Source organism: Perca fluviatilis, chromosome 3 (assembly GCF_010015445.1).
Source record: "Perca fluviatilis chromosome 3, GENO_Pfluv_1.0, whole genome shotgun sequence".
Classification (NCBI taxonomy): Eukaryota; Metazoa; Chordata; class Actinopteri; order Perciformes; family Percidae; genus Perca; species Perca fluviatilis.
In genome coordinates, this window is record NC_053114.1 from 19,159,634 (window position 1) to 19,174,191 (window position 14,558).

Sequence of the window (14,558 nt, forward strand, 5' to 3'; positions counted from 1 at the left end):
TCTGTTGTTCTTTTCACCAGGTTGGAGGTACAATCAGAGGTCCCTGATATCTCTGACTAAGAATTATAACTCAGAGGCAGGTGTGAAAGTTTTTTCCCCATTTGGCTGCCCGTAATCACGGTCTGAACGATACGATGGGAATGCATGTATTATGGTTTGCTGTTGGGACGAGCTTTTTCAGCTACCTGGATTTGGTTGAAGCATTTTGCCATAAACACAAAGTTTTGTTGCAACTTTATAATTGTGGTTGTATTCATCAGGAGCATTTTGAAAATGTCACTACCTGCTGGCATTAATACATTATGTGCTTAGGCATTGTTTCTGTTTTCTAAAGCATATTTCATTATTTTTCTAGTAGCTCTTCCCGCACAACTGGAGAATAAATGAATGAATAGTACAAAAACTAAATTGCACTAGTGCTAAATATTTCCTGGCTCAGCAAACAACTGCATTCTCTCTCCAGCAGCAGCTCCTGAGAGTGCTGATTGACACCTGGTGAAAGGAGTGGGAAGAGGCCAAAGTAGCAAAGACAGACAGAAGGAGATTCACATCCAGTGGGCTGGATGTCATATGCCAAAGCTCAATATTGGTTAATAAATGATGAGGCCTGGGTATGGAGACCAAGAACATAAGTAAAACTCTAATAAATAACCTTTTATCTCCTTAATGAGACAACATTAATTTTGGTCTCAAGGTCTGGCAGAAAGCGAGCTGATTTATCGACTGCCTTTAACGTTGTGGGAATTAGTCTAATTACCAAGGGTGCGGAGAGCTGATTCTCTTTGCACAGACAGCCCATTGTGCACCTGAATCATTTATCACAGACGCGGTTCGGATGTTGTACTCCAGGCCTGGTGGGAAAACTGGTGCTGGAGGACAGCGTCCCTGAAAGCCACACGTGTCACAACAAGCCTGAGAGCAGAAACAGGAATGTGCTCTTACGAAGCAAGTTTAATCAGAATGAATCAACATGTTTCACAGTGAGTCTGCATCTTCCATGGGTCGTTGTATGGTGTTGGCATGTTTCCGTATGCTATGATCCATGTTATCAGGCAGGCAATGTGTAGAAGCTTCTGAACTGTCTTTAGTCTCACTTCACAGCGTGAAGAGTCTTATCAGTAGGTTAAGTAAACCAACGAGGATCAGTGTACCATGTCGAAGTCAACAATGTGCTGACTAGGCCGAGCACGAGAGCACACCCGGATTAGTTTTAGGACAGGCAGGCCGTCTCAGAGCTGTGGTAATGATTGAAAAACATGCCTGTAATTGCTGATAAGCTCTTTAATGTTTCAGTAAACTCCTGTTGGCCGCTACGTTTACTGACGCATAACTCGTCGATAAACTCTGGCTTTGTAGTCAAGGGCCGGCGGTCTCTTTGAACAAATTGTCTCCTTGCGGTGTGAAAGGTGTGCGCCGCTCTTTGAAAGTTCGGCAAAGGGTTCAAGAGGGCACGTGTGAAAGGAGGCAGTGAGAGTTTCGGTTGGTCAGATTAGATTCAATTTTGCGATAAATAAAACTTTGAGATAATCACACAATCATTCTGATGAACTAGGTCTTGCTATTGCTGTTTTTGACTCCTTTTTGAGCATCATCCACACTGTTGTAGTGTCCCTCAGCAACACAGTAAACCGTACTAGTGGCTGACCCTGACCTAAGAAAGCTTTTTCCTTAATGGATCAACATATGACCCCATTATTATCTCTGCTATTTATAGGTATAATGTAGGAGGAAAAAAACATACACAGAACAGCCACGCAGCATTGTGAAGCTGTACTTGTACCAGCAAACTCACTAGGAAACTTAATGCAAGTGCACCGCGCAGAAAGGTGAGACAGATACATGCTTATTTTGGGCTGTTAGTGGATTAGCAAAACGGTAAAGTCACAGAGCCCCAGGAACCCTGGGTTAACTGCATGTCAGTTAAGTTGCAATTTGATTAATTAAAAATGTGTCTTGGGATTTGCAACACTGAAGTTCAGTATCAACTAAGACAGTAGGTCTTTTTTGGTTCGGTGAGGTCTTAAAGAGGGGCCCTGTTTTGAAATCAACTTTCAAGACCTTCATTATTTTAGTTCGTTTTGCGCTTACATTTTGTATTTTCCTAAATAAAGTTGTGCTTATTCAGATTTCCTAATAGGGGCCTAACAAGAAACATTTGCCCTGGGGCCCCCAAACTGGTCCCTGCATTTCATATTGTTTGTCTAAAACAAATCAACAAAATCAGCCTCTATTTATTTATCATACATTAATTTACTGACTTCCCTGCTTAATAACTCCTTTGCTTGCTTACTTTATCAGTCTAAATTATTTAAAGTTGGAGACCTTGCAAACCGACATTTTCGGGAGTATTGTTGGTTTTCTGACCTAAATCACAGATTTTAAAGAATTTAGGCATTTGTTGGCATTTTACTGTTTTAATATAAAAAATTACTAATATTGACTATCGTGGCTTTTATATGCACACATACAGCACAGTGTGATCTCTTCAAGGAGAGCGACAGTGTGCATAGCTGCTCAGAAGGCAGCTGACACTGGAGGCAGGAGCGCAGTTTCAGGCACCGATTCAATTTCATTTGTGCGCCTCTGTCAACAGGCCCGGGTGACGGATTTACCCGTGGCCTGGCTATTTAAATCACTTTCAAATCATAAAAGCATGTGGGGACGAGGCATTGGAGGTGGAAGAGGTTGAGAGAAACAGGCAGAAAGCAGCACTGATTTCCCTGGAGCAAATTACCTCTATATCAGCGCCGGAGACAGGCGGTAATCTGCCTGATAGAGAGCGGAGGGCGAGAGACACAGAGTCACACTGGTGAAGGAGAGAGAGAGAGAGAGAGAGAGAGAGGTGGGCGGACCTGCAAGACCTCTCCAATTTTCTGGAGGTCAACGTACACGCGCGCACACCCGCACGTGCGCCAGCCAATTACATATCATGAGTGGGGGTCTTAGAAAGATTCTCCTATAGTGTTTTATCTGCTGAATGGATTTCAATTTCCGGAGAGACACGATTTACAGTTTTTTCAGGCGGGAGCTGCAGTTTGAATTAAACTGCAACATTGTGGCATGTGCAATATGATGTTTGTTATTGAGGGTGTTTGGAGAGATGAAGAACCGATGACGCTACTTAAAAACTGGTGAAACTCCTTTAATTGATGTCTTCAAGACCAAAAACCAGCTCTTTATTTCTGGATTAGAAGTTCATTTCTAGAATGAAGATTGGATCGCTGAATATTGTCTAATATCTAGGCTAGGGCTGCAACTATTGATTATTTTCATTATCAATCAATTTAAGTATTTTCTCGACTAATAATTAGGTCCCTAACTCTCAGTAAATAGTGAAAATGGCCCATCATAAATTCCCAGAGCTCATGGTGGCACCTTTAAAATGTTTAGTTTTGTCTGATCAAAAGAACAACACTCACAGATATTCCGTTTCGTTTTTTAAAAGACAAAAGAAAACAGAAAACACTATATTAGTATTAAAAATAGTAGCCTAGTGCCATTTTTGCTAAATAAAACAACAACTAAACGATGAAAATTGTGGCTGTTTGGTTTTATGTGCATCAATTAATCGAGCAATTGCTTCAATTATATTGTCTAATGCACACCTAGACCGGGCTGAGGACACTGAGGTTATTTTTTATTTTATTATTCTTTTTACAGCCAACAAGTGTACAAATGTGCACATGTTGAGTATAGGTTTCCATGATTACAGTATATTTTTATACTCAGCATATATTTAGATTTTAGGTCAACAAATAACCTAAGTAAATAAGGAATAAATCAAATATTCAACCTTATTTAACCAGAGAAAGTCTTTAAAACAACATTCAAACATTTGTTCTGGGATAATATTAACATTTTACTAAACAATTAGAGGCTTTTATTTTGAAGACTGGGTTGGGCTATAACACTAAATTTATTAAAAAACAAACGACGTTTCGTTAAGATCCAGAGATCTATGACAGAAACGTTACACTTTCACAAACGTTCACTATCTTCTCTTACATGACGTCAATCCTAAATGTTGAGCATCAGTTTTGGCCCATATTGTGTATCGACATGCCGACTCTCATTTTAAAATAGTTCAATTAAACATCTCAGATAAGAAGCATTGTCTTAATTCATATTTTAACAAACCGATTGTGTCTGCAGCCCAATTAGACACGCCTTTTTAAAATTGTATTATTATTTGAACATGGTTTTCTTTTAGTCAGTGAAATAACAAGGAATATGTTAGACCACTTGTATTCAGCTGACGGACATGTAACCATGTTGAAAAGAAGTCAGCTGATACACCTCCGCTTTTCCAGGTCTTAAAATGGCATTAGTTCACCTCAAGCAGAAGGCCAATTAACTTATAGCCTCTTCTGCCAAGTCATTACACTTTTATATGGTCTGTGTGCAATTCCTGATCGTTAACTTTAATGGCATTGGTATGGCCTCAGTATGAGAATGAAGCCATCCATTAATATTAATGATTTAAATACCGGAGTGGACACAATGTTGTTGTTGTTTTTTTACGTCACCCATTCATCGTAACCTCAAGACTGCAGAAAAACAGCCATAGCCAATTTGTTACTAAGGTGTGGCGGATGTTTGCAGCACTAATAATTAGTTTGGATAATCAAAGAGGTGGATATCATTCTTTGTTTATGGCATGGTAGCTGCAATCTGCGTTGAGTATGAGATGCTGGCAGTAAGATGCTGAAAGTACAATCGCCTAATCTTCTAATGTACCTCCGCGCTTTGATGCAGTTGAAGGTGTTCGCAGGCGGGACAAGGGTTGGACATTACCTCACTCTGAGCGCTTTCTGGGGGGAGAAACGAGCGAGTAATTAGCTGATTAGAGGCCCGTCAGAGCAGCTCAGCCTCCAGCCAATCCCAGCTCACATCGGCCCGCAGGGGTGGAGAAGGAGGGCTGGTGGAGTGTGGCATACGCCTCTTTGTGAAGTTAGTGTTAAACACCGAGACGGATGCAATGTTGCAGAGTGACATGTGCAGGTAGCTACGATTCAAGGAAATGGATGCAGGGATGAACAAGCAAACGCCAGTAGTCAAAAAGTTTTTCTAAGTCTTTAAGATACAAGTTGATATTCTATTAATTATTACTTTTGATTAACGTATAATTTGTGCTGATTCTTCTTCCAGCCTGAGCCTTTTAGGAAAAAAAATAAGGAGAACATATGAGTTTGTGACTGAAGGAGGCTCCGCTGTCTGCGCGCTGACGCACGGCACAGGTGCGCACCCGCCAAGCAAAACACGTTGGTCTTTCTTTGAGACTCTGCAGTCCTCCTGAGTGAAGCCGTCATGGAGAAATCGAAAAACTTTCGAATTGACGCCTTGCTTGCCCATGAGACCAACCGTGTGAGCCGAGACCTCTCCCCCGGTCTGAGCAGCGACAGCCCAGCAGGCAGCCCGTTATCGTGCCGCCGCGCGGACACCCCGTCTCCGCGGGCCGCACAACTTCAAGGAATAATCCACAAACCGGGTGTCCTGAATCTCCCGCATCCAGGTCTCGCTTCAATCCCCGGCATGTATCATGCCCCTATGTACCCATTGTCCGCGTTGGGTGGACAGCACCCCGCGTTTGCATACACCGGTTTCACACAACTAACACAGACCTACCCAGAGCACCTAAAGGCAGCTGCCATGGCGGGATCTCTGCCCCTGGAGCACTGGATCCGCGCCGGTATCATGATGCCACGGCTACCAGATTACAGCAGTAAGTATATGATGAAATAAAATGATTTTATAAGCCGAAAATATCCAGACTTTAAAACACAAGAGAGAGACAATTAGTAGGCTACATAGGCTACATATTGTTTATGCTGACCAGATTTAATTTTCCAAACACAGGCACACATCAGTCACTCAAGAACCGCTTTCCGTTATCAGTTTTTACAGTTTTTAATCAGATGGTTTGAGCTCTGAGGTGTTCATTGAACACACTGACTGTCAAATCAAACTGCAGTTAATTTTTTACTTAACTCGATTTGTGTTTTGTTTAGATTAGTAGGAGTAGCCTAGTAGTAGTAGTAGTAGTATTTTTTATTAGCATATGCAATTGGTATAGATAAATAATTATTAATCGTTCTTTGTTTTTGCTTGTTTATTTATTGTTTGTTTTCTTCTTTTCATTTTCGGAATAACCAAAGCCACTGATTTAGTAGTCAAATGATATCACTCATTAGCCTATCAAGTCTGCTACAGATGATTTGTTCATATGCTTCAGAGTTTTTGAATAAAAAAAAAATGAAATGCAATTTCGATGTCTGTGGGGTACAGAAACATGCTTTCTAGAATATTGTATTCAAGGTAATGCCGGAGCTCTTCGTAACACACACTGTCAAGTGCAGTATTCCACACTCGCTTCTGTTAACTGCTTATTCTGTGTGTCATATTTTAATTTTGGCCCATTTATTTCTCTATAAACGCCAACCCGATGGAAATTGTCTTTGTGTTACGAAGAAACTATAAACAAACACCTAAAACGTTCTGTAGTTCATCAATAAAATCCCAAAAGCCTTCATTGAATTTTCATTAAGTTAATGGCATGCCTGTGTTTTTATGGCCTCTGCGCCTGCTTCTGCGGTGTCCCCCCGTCAACAATAAACTGGAGTAAAGCTATTATAGTTAATGATGGCGAGAGAGTGCGGCCATATGTGTGCCTGTTCCCACCCACAAAATTATATTGAACTCCCTATGTCCTTGCTATTGTATAAATAAGACTGGTGGCAGTTACTGGCAAAATATTTCATGTAAGACTTGTATCTTCTCATAAATCAGTTTAAGTTGAATTATCAGAACAAAAATATTCAGACATTGTGTGTTTAGTATATAAAATCCCTAATTAATAATGAATCAACAATCAGTCAATCAATAATGAAGGGAATCCATGAATGTCTCATATCAAGTAAGAAATAAGTTGTCATAAAATCAATAATAAATGTAACCACTAGCCACAGACTGATAACTTTGCTCTTCCTCCTCCAGCGGGCCCTCAGTCTGGTTTGTTGGGGAAGTGCCGGAGGCCCCGCACCGCCTTCACCAGTCAGCAGCTGCTGGAGCTGGAGAACCAGTTTAAGCTCAACAAGTACCTGTCCAGACCCAAACGCTTTGAAGTGGCCACCTCCCTCATGCTGACTGAAACACAGGTAATAAGAGACAGACCAGTCCACTTTGACAGCCATCAGGTTGATTTCAAGGTTAAAAACTAAATTCACAGAAACCAGAATGAGGCGAGAAATCATCGCAATGAATACTCCAAAACAAAGTTCACACACTCATCGCAGCACACTCAGCCGGCATAAATGATAAATGGATTTTAACAGACCTCTAAGAGCAGGCACCTTATTTGTATAACTCCTGTAGGTGACAGACTTTTCATTCATTTAGTTTGATTGTTTATTTTCTTAACTAGGAAAGCCTAACTGCAATCAGAAATCTCTTTTTCAACAGAGTACTGGCCAAAATATGTAGCAATAACAATGAGTTACAGACCAACAACATAAGAAATATACACAAAATCAGAATTAAACAGTAATGTGATTATAAAACCATGAATGACATTTCTAAAACAACCACGTCAAATATTTAAACCTAAAGACAACATAAATGCCACCTTAAAACAAACACACAAATAAGTAAACAACCGTCCATTGGTAGCGTGGTAGCCATTGCACTAAGTTTAGTCTCTGTGAAATGTTAAAATCAAATACTTTCATTCTTGTTCATCGCTTAACACACTGTGACTGACACATGTTAAAACATCACCCTATGTACGGATTTAGCTGACAGCTAAAATGAGTTTTTTTTAAAAAAGGGCAAACAAGTCACGCAAAGATGCAGACTGTAGAACAGACACATTACTATGTCTCCACTTTATGTTTTATTATTGTGGTGATATCTCATCAACCATCTGTGACTGTTTCAAGAGTCTAAACTGGTGACTTAATCTCCCAAAGAACCAAACAAAGACATCATTTAGCTTTCTCTGTATTTTATCTGTAAGATTTAAATTTTTAGTTTTCTGTTTCTATTTTCATTATATATATATATATATATATATATATATAGTGTTGATGAATTTATAACAACAGTATATTTGATCATAAATAGTCATAGATTTCAAGTACATTGTTTAAAGGTAGGGTGCTTTTATTGTTGGATGTTCCGAACAGATGCAGGAGAACAAAGATAAAGCGTTAGTATTCAATAAAGAGTTCTTTAGTATCAGTGGGGAAAAAAAGTAAATAAATATTAAGGTCTACAGATTTTGTGTTACTGATCTTCCTCAGAGGATTTTACAATCAGAACAGCTTTGGCAAAGCTGGAAAAAAAGGTAGAAACCTCAGACAGAAGTTCTCTTGCAGGACTGGCACACATGGGGAGAAGATATTTTAAAGAATGAAAACATACTGGCAGCTTTTAGAATAACTTCTGCTCAAGAGCTGCAAATAAGAGATGCAATAACAAAAATATACATCTAAATCTGTTCAGACAAACTCTGGAATACATTTCCTAAATCTGACCATCTAGTGAACAAATTGTCTTTGCTCTTTTGTCTCGCCGCAGGTCAAGATCTGGTTCCAAAATCGGAGGATGAAGTGGAAACGCAGCCGTAAGGCGAAGGAGCAATCCACCGCTTCTGCACCGTCTGAGTCCCAGCGACTACGCAGCGGAGGAAAAACAGCCACGGACAAACCTGATGAGAGCAGACGAGCTGTGAAACCAGACGATAGAGGGATTGATCTTGAGCTGGAGGATGGAGAAGAGGAGGAAGAGGACGAGGAGGAGGAAGAGGACGAGGAGGAAGAAGAGGTGGAAGCCCAGCATGGTTTTCCTATTGGGATGCCACGATCCACAGACTTCTTACAGCGTAGCACCGACATTGGCTACAATCCCCACAGCCCTTTCTCTGACGAGGAGCTGGAGGGGGTGCAGGTAGGAGGAGGTGACAGGAAGATCGGGGCAGGACTGTGAACAGACTCTCAGGAAATGCCGCTTTGGTTTCCTGAGTGTTACAGAGACATTCCACTGGGACATTACTGTGTTTGTGGTCACTAGAGAAGACAATTTACGGTAACATTTTATTTGAAGGTATCTACATAAGAGTGACATGACGCTGTCATGAACACATGAACCCTAACTCTACCCCTAACTCTAACCCTAACCCTAACTTGTCATGACAAAAAACGAATTACACTTACTAAAAGAAGTGTTATGTCATAAACGTTTATGACTTGTTTATAATGTTTATGACACGTTCATGACAGTGTCATGTCACTCTTATGTAGATACCTTTAAGTAAAGTGTAACCCAATTTACAAACACACACAAAAGACACAAATATACTGTATAAAATATCTATGAAAAAAAATCATCTCTAAGTACTGTAGATTTTGTAGCATGCCGGAAAAAAAGGTGCTCATTTCCTCCCTAAATTTAGCTGTTTTCATTTCAATCACCTTCTGGTCACCTTGTCTTTGCTCCATCCACTGACAGCTGGAGCTCCAGTGAACACATGGCTATATGAATGAGGATCCAAAGTGAGAGAAGTGAACTGTTGTGCGTTCCCACAGCGTGAGAATGTGTAGTATAGGTGCAGCCTCCACTGCATCATGAAGACAAAAAGAAGTTCAACAAGCAGTGTGTAGTTGGAAATGAAGAAACAATACAAGCTAACAAACATCCGCTGCTCCAGATGTTTTTAGGTAGCAGATACTTTGCAGAACATCTCATGTATTACATTTACTTTTGTGGATTTTATGTGTAAATATTGGTGTTTTTTTGTTATTTTTTGCTCTCAGTGAGGTTTATGAATTGTTCGAACATCATGTAAATTAAATTAATTTATTTGAAAGATTGAAAAGATGAATCATTCATGTATTTATCTGAAAGTTGTTTGTAGTGTAACTGTGAATTTAAAAAGAATGACAGCCAAAAAGAAATAAAAAAAATATATAACTGAAAAATGAATGAATTATTGACTAATGTCCCATCAAATGTTAATTAATGGATTTTAAAAAGAAATAGTGATAAGCAGGGGCATAAAACTGGGTTTAGTAAACAGGGTCCCAGATAGATAGATAGATAGATAGATAGATAGATAGATAGATAGATAGATAGATAGATAGATAGATAGATAGATAGATAGATAGATAGATAGATAGATAGATAGATTGAAAGATCTGTGTCTATAATGTAAGATGAGAAGAAAAGAAGTAACACTAAGAGTCATGGTGTTCAGTATAATGTTTACCATGTTTACCATCTTATTTTAGCATGTTTGCAATCCATCCAATAGTTGTAGAGTCATTTTATTTAAAACAAACTTCAAATTTCAACCTGCTGGTGGCGCTATAGAGGAAAAGCCAGAGAATCACCAAAGTCATTAGGGTTTATCCTCTGGGGACCATGAATGTCTGAATAACATTGTATGGCAATGCATCCAATAGTCTTTGAGATATTTCAATCTGGACCAAAGTGGTGGACAGACTGACCTACCCTATCATAATTCATGTTAAGACAAATATGTGACTTGTGATCAAAAGAAAGTAAAGTAAGTAAATCTCACTCAGAGGAAAATGGTCCATATTTTCATTAACAATCCGACATAATGAAGAAGAAGAAAAACCTTATTGTGTACAAATCTCCTTCAACTCCTTCCCCCACTGCCCTCTGGTAGCAACAGTAATTCTTTACAGTTTGAATTTATTACAAAGTCTCTTAGATATTAACTACTCGATGGGGTTTACTGATAGCCAAATAATTAAGTTAATGAAGAAGAAGTAAAGCAATCAAAAGCCTGATGGTGATGTCACACAGGCCCATTTTAATTTCCAAGAGCAACAGCATGATGAGTGTGTGCAACTGCGAAGGGGCGTTTTAATGGCCACACATGTAAGGGTTGTGATTAGAGAGCAGATTGGAGGACATGCAGTATGGTGTAATTTAGCCCCTTATTAGACCACAGTCCCATGTTTATATAGTGATTAAATGCATTCTAAACTGGCCGGACACACACTCACACCCCTCTTGTGAGGAAAACAAAACAAAAAGCTGTGCAATGATTGGAAGTGCCTTTAAACACTGATGGGATTTTTAGTTATCATGTATTCTGCTCAAAAGCACAGAGAAGGTGATAACAGTCTCAAGATCATGTATAACATGCATAAATAATCACCTGTACATGTTCTACTTTGCATGATGCTGCTTTCTAAGCTCTTTATTCTGTTCAGCTGTTTATGTTTTGCTTTCCCCTGTTTCTAATTGTACGTGTTGTGTATTTTGTTGTTGTTTTAATCGCGGATTTAACATCTGGCCAAGGGACAACAGTTACAAAATGTGCCTTTTGGCTAACACATTTACAGTGATGTTGATCTATGTGAATAAATACATAAATAAATATTATAGTTTGTCAGAAAAGTTTTTTTGAATCATCTTTTAAATGATTCACTATAATATCTAGATTCTTTACAACAGAAGTAATTCTAATGTCCAGATTTTAATCAGGATGTATGGCTACCACCTCATGATGACAAGTATCACTTTTATTGTCAATGCAATTATCAGATTTAGGTGTCTTTTTTGGTTCCTGATTGCCCCACATACATCAATTACAGCTCAATGGCCACCAAACCAAAAGTAATAGGCCAATTCACTGTCTAAAAAAAGGGTATTGGTATGAAAGTAATCTATGAGAAACCTTTACTAGATTAGTGGTTTAGTATGGCTATGTTATCTTAAGGTTTGGATATATACATTGATGTGCTATCATTTGAATTTACCCAAATCATCCACTTACATTCATAACTATATGTATCACTAACATTTCATTTGTATTTGTGTTTCTGTCTTATGTTTTCCATTTAATCAGTTAATCATTAATGAGCAGTTCCATGCAAATACTTATTTTTATATTAGTTTTTATTTATTTTACACATATTGACACATAACATATTTTGTCATTTCATTTGGAGGACTTGTTGTCTGTGACCTAAAAAGTGAATTTCAGCTATACTGCTACTGCAAATGTTTTTATTATAGTGTATTGCATGCTTTATTTTGCCACCCAGTATAAGGTCACAAAATTTCGATATTTCTCCCATCCACGTGTTAGTACCCTCTACTGTTGGTGCACACATGTGCTATCAAATTTGTATCTCTGTTATCCTAATATATAGGTTCACAACTCTCAGAATGTGTGACCTGGTTTAAATACTATGGGGGCACCATGTTTGGTAACAGCTATCAAAATAAAGCATGATATTCTCAAGCCTGACATGGAAGAAACCTAGAGCAACAGAAGGATGGGAAAACGTAGATGCGCACAATTAGAAATGCTCTGGAGTAACTTTCATTACAGTTTGAGAGCTAAACATGCAGTAATTTAAGTGGCAGCCCAGCTTTAACCAACCTGGTAAAGGCCTGATGCAGCAGCATCACATACTGATGTTCAATTCAACACACTTTCAGTTACACATTGAACTAAAAGAACTTCAAAAGAGTTTCCATTGAACTATTTAGACTTGATTTAATAAGGGTGAGTAGAATGCATAACAAGCCTGCAGACTGAACCTCTATCAAACTGCAGCTTTTAATTTGGCTGATGAAAAATCACAGGAATCAATAGGAGCTCATTTAGTTGTGTGACTTGTCAGCTGCATGACGAATGCCATTTGGCTTGTTTTATGACACAGGCCCCTCTGACACAGTACAAAAAATCACAGCTAATTGATAAGGCAGTGCAGCAATATATGGAGGTCATTGATTCCGTTTCTCTTCTAATTTAATCTGAATACACCAGTCATGTTGATTAAAAATCCCCTACGTAAATTACAGTTATTGCTGATAATGCTGTCAGTTTTCTCAACTAAAGTGCTGACGGCCTTCCTACCTCTTTCTCTTTTTAACCAATAATGCATAGTGAAGCCTGTGTCTTTCTATAAAAAATGTTTCTCTGTCCACTGAATCACTTAACTCGCCCGTGAGATGTCAGCTCGGCCCCTCAAACACGGAGTGGTTACCAGAAACTCCCATTTTCATAGTTAGACAAATAAATCGGCCTCTTTTTTTGTTGTTGCTTTGTTGGCTTATAAATCAGCTGAGCCCTTAAAATATTTACACCCTGTAGTTTAATCAATCAGGAAAATGTGGGGCTCATTACGTAAATATGAACAGATTGTGCGATCTTTTAACGTAATCACACGTATTGGTGCAGGTTTCCCCGGGCCCTGTCCTGTCACTTAACTAATGGGCGAGTAAAGGAGTGAGTGACGGGCCCCAATAAATTCACATCTGTCCGACTTAAAACGCTGTTCCAAAGCAGGGAAAATGCCCCGTTTTTTGCCAATAAAGATTATTGAAAAGGCGTGGCGTGTATTCATGAGCGTCATTTATTGTTGTAGGAAATGTATGTTACAGGTGTTATGCCAATTATAGTGGACATAGTGATGCGCGTGGCGCTTCTCGGTGTCAATGTAACCTTCAATTGTGCTGATCAGTGAAAATGATTTAACCTGCATCAAACAAAAGGAAACATTAACACTAGTATGCCTAGCCTATAGCCTATGTGTCCTTTTATTGAAGGTTAATCAATTTTATCTGACCTTTTATCTTGAGGTAAAAAAAAAGAACACCTACGATAAATCATATCTATAGGCCCCAGGCCTAATCATAAATGAAATATGCAAAAACTTAATAATTAGGAGTAAAACATTGCCCAGAGTCTCAAGTTCAAGTTGTTTGTTTTATCATATGCACAAGGCTATACAGAGAAGCAGTCGTTGGCAATGGAATTGCAATTTTAAGTATCAGACTCCCCCCAACAGTGCTAATTAAATAGGCCTACGTATAAAAAAGAAGATCATGCAAGTAAAAATAAAAAAAACGAAAATTTAAACATAGCATACCTAGTGCAAGTTTAAATAGGGATAACATATGGGCTAACATAAATGGGCTATAAAATAAAGTAGATCGGTCTCACAAATGTGCAGTGACTTAAAAGTTCAGACACAGCTGTGCACATGCATCTCATGCAGTTATTAAGATGCGGATTGTGTGTGGAGAAATGATATTCATCTAAATGATAAAACTGCTGATGACACGTAGGAACCATAGACTGTTGGTATGGACAAGGTCCATGTCTGCCATCTTGTGGCAAAATAAAAGGACACACTTCGCCTGACTTGACTGCGATATCGTGACATACGTGTGCTCAATTAAAAATATTTAATATTAACTCAATAGTTCTTAAATGAGAACATAATTAGAGATATCTTTATGTTTTGTTAAATTGCGCATATCTGCATGCTATAGCCTATATTAATTGTTTATTATTCAGTATGTCGATGTGTTGCAATATAGCAACAATCGCTACGATGACTATTATTCGTCATACTTAATATTATTCATAATTAATTGTTGTTGTAGTAGTCTCAATCATGAATATTCCGGCTCCTTTTCGCGGATTAAATGCGCATTTTGTGCGCCGTGTTGCTCTTCTGGATGCGCTTGGGTGTCAGGGGCGGGCCGACCTCAGCAGGGCGGGTCTTCTG

The 14,558-nt window shown here is 38.8% G+C and overlaps 1 protein-coding gene across 1 annotated transcript; it reads left to right on the forward strand.

The window, feature by feature from the left end:
- The first annotated feature begins 4,960 nt into the window (after positions 1-4,960).
- On the forward strand, positions 4,961-9,180 carry mnx2b (motor neuron and pancreas homeobox 2b). The gene is made up of 4 exons (XM_039794262.1): positions 4,961-5,050; positions 5,149-5,722; positions 6,994-7,154; positions 8,575-9,180. Exons 2-4 carry the CDS (start codon positions 5,308-5,310, stop codon positions 8,980-8,982), a joined length of 984 nt encoding a protein of 327 aa, XP_039650196.1. The 5' UTR covers positions 4,961-5,050; positions 5,149-5,307; the 3' UTR covers positions 8,983-9,180.
- The last annotated feature ends 5,378 nt before the right edge of the window (positions 9,181-14,558 follow it).

What these genes read in the sequence shown, in the direction of transcription:
- mnx2b (XM_039794262.1), top strand. Translation starts at nt 5,308, where the DNA reads ATGGAGAAATCGAAAAACTTTCGAATTGACGCCTTGCTTGCCCATGAG. An exon ending in ACGGCTACCAGATTACAGCA is followed by an intron (nt 5,723 to 6,993) that starts GTAAGTATATGA and finishes TTCCTCCTCCAG; the next exon opens with CGGGCCCTCAGTCTGGTTTG. An exon ending in TCATGCTGACTGAAACACAG is followed by an intron (nt 7,155 to 8,574) that starts GTAATAAGAGAC and finishes GTCTCGCCGCAG; the next exon opens with GTCAAGATCTGGTTCCAAAA.